Source organism: Asparagus officinalis, chromosome 1 (assembly GCF_001876935.1).
Source record: "Asparagus officinalis chromosome 1, Aspof.V1, whole genome shotgun sequence".
Taxonomy (NCBI): Eukaryota; Viridiplantae; Streptophyta; class Magnoliopsida; order Asparagales; family Asparagaceae; genus Asparagus; species Asparagus officinalis.
In genome coordinates this window covers 72,009,340-72,014,185 of record NC_033794.1, presented here as the reverse complement: position 1 = coordinate 72,014,185, position 4,846 = coordinate 72,009,340, and the positions used below count along the sequence as shown (strand labels likewise).

General features: G+C 34.7%; 1 protein-coding gene across 1 annotated transcript; it reads right to left on the bottom strand.

Annotated features, from left to right (window-relative positions):
* LOC109842821 (WRKY transcription factor SUSIBA2-like) lies at positions 229–2,950 on the bottom strand. Its single transcript, XM_020411723.1, has 3 exons — positions 2,197–2,950; positions 1,919–2,059; positions 229–819 (listed from the first exon to the last, which is right to left on the bottom strand). Exons 1-3 carry the CDS (start codon positions 2,919–2,921, stop codon positions 444–446), a joined length of 1,242 nt encoding a protein of 413 aa, XP_020267312.1. The 5' UTR covers positions 2,922–2,950; the 3' UTR covers positions 229–443.

Below are 4,846 nucleotides of genomic sequence, written 5' to 3'. Positions count from 1 at the left end.
CACCACATACTTTATACTACCGCCTAATCGAACGCTTACTGTACTAAGCTCAGCTTCAACCATGAAACAAAGCAAACAACAGATTGACCAATCTTCATCAATCTAATAACTTGGAGAGAAATTTTGATCAATCAATTTAAACTGATTTTATTTTGTTGTGACACGGCGCCGTTCTTAGCTAAACTGATCATTTAGACCAAAAGTTATTTAAGGAGGATCTGCCAAACTGATCCTTGCTCTACTAAACTCTACTGAACAATGAAAATATAAAGCAAGTAACAACTTTATCAATCTTCATCAATCTAAGAACTGAGAGAAAATATGATCGATTCATAAACTGATCTTATTTTATTCCAGCTCTCCCTCGGTCCCGAACTACACCGGTTCATGCCAAATTGACCCTTACTCCACTAAACTCTACTTCATCATGAGAAGATACTAGATTAATCTTCATCATCAAGAGCTGAAGAACTCGAAGCTATCGCGATTGCCATCTCCTTCATTTTCAACTTCGAACAACCACTTTCTTTGAGAAAGAATCCTTCATCATCAGCAACCTCCACGTCAGCAACATCTCCATCATCTTCTTCTTCCTCTTCCACTGATGGTGATGTTGTTGTAGGCAAGAGCACCGACAGAGGGCTGAAGACGTCTTCGCTCGGTCTCGAGTGAGAGTGGCGTCGGATTGGCAATTGATGGTTGTGCTCACCGGCATAGGCGATGGTGAGTGTTTGGGGATCGTCGGAGTTGCGCTCAATTCGTCTCTTTGCTTGGCAATTAGTTTTCTTGGTGTCATTATTGCTGCACTTGTAGTATTCCCTATGGCCCCGTTTGGCAAAGGGTTAATGAAGAGGGGTTAAAGAGAAGGATTAATGTACTTAGCCTATTTGATAATCCGAAGGACTAAATTATTAACTCGTTAAATAAGTTTTATTTTAGCCCTTATGATCAGTTTTAGTGTTTGAGAATAACAATGATTTTGACTATTTTCTTTATAATTAGAAGGGTTAACTCTTATTCCATCTAAATAGGAGTATTAGTAAACCCCTCATTTTGAGGGGTTAACTCATTTTAACCCCTCTAGAGGGGTTAACTTAACCCTTCTATATTTTTTATATTTGACAAATTATGGAGGGTTAACTCACTTTAACCCTTATATAGATTTGTTGTGTTTGGCAGGTTAAGAAGGGGTTAAGTCTCCTTAACCCCTCACTTAACCCTTTGTCAAACGGTACCTATAGTTTTTATAAAATGAGTCCACCTAGATTTTTCTAAAGGTTATTTACATCTTAGTCCCACAAATCTTCAATAATTCTGTAGTATTCTTTCAAATTCTTGAAAATTGCTCATAAGTCTGCCGAATGTCAAGGGTCTTACAATTTGGTCGCTCTATAATTAACCAAAATACCTCTTAGCTAACCTTTTTCCCCCATAACAATGAGGGGTTTTTGAGGAACATAAAGTGAGGGGGTATTGATCATTTAGTCATCAAATTGCAAGAACCCTTGAGATTTAAAGGCCTAATGAGCAATTTCAAAGATTTGAAATTGAAATACATGTATGGACAACTTGAGGGACTAATATATAAATAACCCTATAACTAAAGAAGAAAAATAAGCATAACTTTAAAGTTAAATTTTCTAGGGTTAATTGCAGATAGACCTCGCTAGTATGGTTGTATTTAACAAACTATCACTTAATTTAATTTTATTTTCTGAAGATAAAATCCCTAGGTAAAATTTTTGAGACTATAATTTTCCCGTAGAGAAAGAGAGTGATTGCTTTTTTTTTACAATAGGCCTAAAAAGAGTAAAAGAATCACTATAGATTCTATCTAGCAAAATAAAAGTAGAGAGATAGTAACTTCATAACAACATAACATATGGGTCTATCTGCAATTAACCTCGCATATATTTACCGATGAATGTTGGCCGAGTGCTTAATTTTTTTCTCTCCATATTTACGCCAAGCCCAAAAATCTCCAAAGATGATGTTCTTGTCCAAACACACTTTCTTTACTTCCCATTTCAACCCACCATTCCTAATCTTCGGTTTCTCCCTAAACCGCAATGAGATCATAGTTAATATTTTATAATCTATGAAAAATCAACCCAAACTTTAAAATTATCAATATCAAAGTGACATCATAAATAACTATAGTAATAAATCAAATTAAAATAAGAATATATTATTTACCTTCTTTTGACTTTAGCCGTCATTCTTGGATTTTTGATTCTCTCCTCTTTTTTCATTGGAAATAGAGGCTGATGGAGCGGAGGAAGAAAAGAACATGAACTCGATGTCAATGGTGACATTTTCTCGTCCATTGATATGAAGGACTGATGAGGAGAAAGAGGAAGAAGATTAGAAAATGGATCAAATGAGTTTGATTCCATTGACATCATTACCTCCTTGTTTCTCATTGGAGGCAAAGGAGGAGGAGAGAGATGAAGAAGATTGGAAAATGAATCAAATGAGTTTGATTCCATTGACATCAATGCCTCCTTGTTTCTCATTGGAGGCAGAGGAGGAGGATGAGGAGGAGGAGAAAGAGGAAGAAGATTAGAAAATAGATCAAATGGATTTGATATCGCTGGCAACATTATCTCTTCCATTCTCAATGAAGGCAAAGGAGGAGGAGAAAGAGGAAGAAGATTAGATGAAGGATCAAATGGATTTGCTATCACTGGCAACATTCTCCCCTCTATTCTTATTGGAGGAGAAGTAAGAGGAGGAGAAAGAAGTGAAAATGAATTTGATACCATTGGCAACATTGACTCTTCTAATATTGATGAAGGTATAGGACGAGGAGAAAGAGGAGGACGATGAGAAAATGAATCAAAAGTTGTCACTAGAGCTTTCCCTTTCATTAGGGAACAACTCTGCACGATCGACATAAGATCACCATCATCCCACTCCATCAATAGAAAAGAGGAAGAAGAGATTGAGAAAGAAGAAATGGAGATTGGGTGAAGAAGAGGGAGGAGATGTTATTTTATAGAGAAAAGATCAAGAAGGAAGTGGAAAGTAGCACAATTATGGAAATTATTTAAATGTAAGATATTCAAAACCATTCTGGTTTTTAAAACTAGGAACTGGTTTCAAGAAGTTAACGATGTTAGCAACAATTTTGAAAAGACTAACGAGTCTCTTTCTATGTACATAAAACTTGAATTTATTAAAATTTTATGTTCTTATTATTAGGGTTAATTTTGTCTAAAATTTATCATGTGTAAGTCATGGCTTCATGTAACGGAGATAACAAATGAGTGGTTTACTGTTAAAAAATTTATGATAAAATTTTTAAATAAAAATACTTCATAGTGGTTTTCTAAAAGATTAATACAAGTTCATAGTACTGAATTTTTAAAAATATTTATATTTTCCTATTTTGGAAATAACTCATGCATGATAGGCACCTAGAGTAACATCTCATGAGAACATTACTCTATCTCAATCATCACCACATCATCAATATTAATTCAAGATAACGGTTCGTCCTCTTATTAGGAATCTCGCATGTGAGCCAGATTCTACAACATAAAAATAAAATGTCTAAGGACCCATTTGGTGCATCAAATTTTTTTTGGATTTGAGTTGAGATTGCAATTCATGGATAAAATGTGATATTTTTTACAAAATAAGATTCCAAAAACTTAGTATGTTTCAAAAAAAAATTTCTAGGATAAGATATCCATAAAACCCCAAAAGCATGAAATTTTTGGGATTTGGGTGGATATCTGACAAAAAGCTCCACCTCAGCTCCTTATGTCTCCCTCGTGACCTCCTTAATATTATCATCATCTCCTTCCCCCATTTCATTTCCCTCGTTGTAATAACCGTAAAATTTTGATACTAGTTAAAATAAATTTTTGGTATTTTAAAATATTATTTTTAAAAGAGTATTGTATTTTCTTGATTTTCTAGAATTTTCTATGATTTAAAGTCTAAGTTTTATATATATTTAAATGATTTGAATATTTATAAATTTATCTAGGACAGTAAATATTTTTAGAATTTATCCGTTGTGTTACCGATAGTATTACGTATCATTTTGAATAATATGTGGTATTATTATTATTACGTATATTTTTGTATAATACGTTGTATTATTAATTATGTATTATTTGTATAATTTCTTGTACTATTTCTACTATTGTATATTATTGGTCGTATTAGTACAACTGGTACGTTTTACTGTATATATATAATTATCACATAATTATATAATTTTAAATATAAGTAAATATATTTTATTATTAATTATTTCCGTTTAATTGTACAATATGGGTATATTTCGACAGTTTCGTATCAACTGTTGTATTAGCTCAACATGTACGTTTTTATTTGTAGATAATTTTTAGGTACCCTAAATTATTTATTTTAATTATTTTCGTTTAAATATCTGAACCCATTTGAAAATAACCCCAGCTTTTGCTTCCCGCGTCAAACCCCCATCAGCTACCCCCACAACCCCGTTCTCTCCCTCCTCTTCTTTTCCAAAAAAACGGCTCCACGCGCATCTCATTCAGTATTTTATTTTATTTTTTTCATTTATTATTATTATTTTTCTATTTAAAGCCAGCTCTCACTCCCTCTCTCTCTCGTACTCACTCTCTCATTCTCTCTCATTCTCTCTCTCTCTCTCTCTCTCTCTCTCTCTTCTCTCTCTCTCTCTCTCTCTCTCTCTCGAGCTCGAGCTCGAGCTCTGCCAGTTCCGTCGGCCTCCCCCCAGCTCGAGGCCGCCGCGCGTCGACCTCTCCCCTCGACCACCGCTCCGGCCACCGCAGCGTTGTCCTCTTCTGCCGCCTCGCCACCACAGCCTGCAGCTCCTCGTCGACCTCCC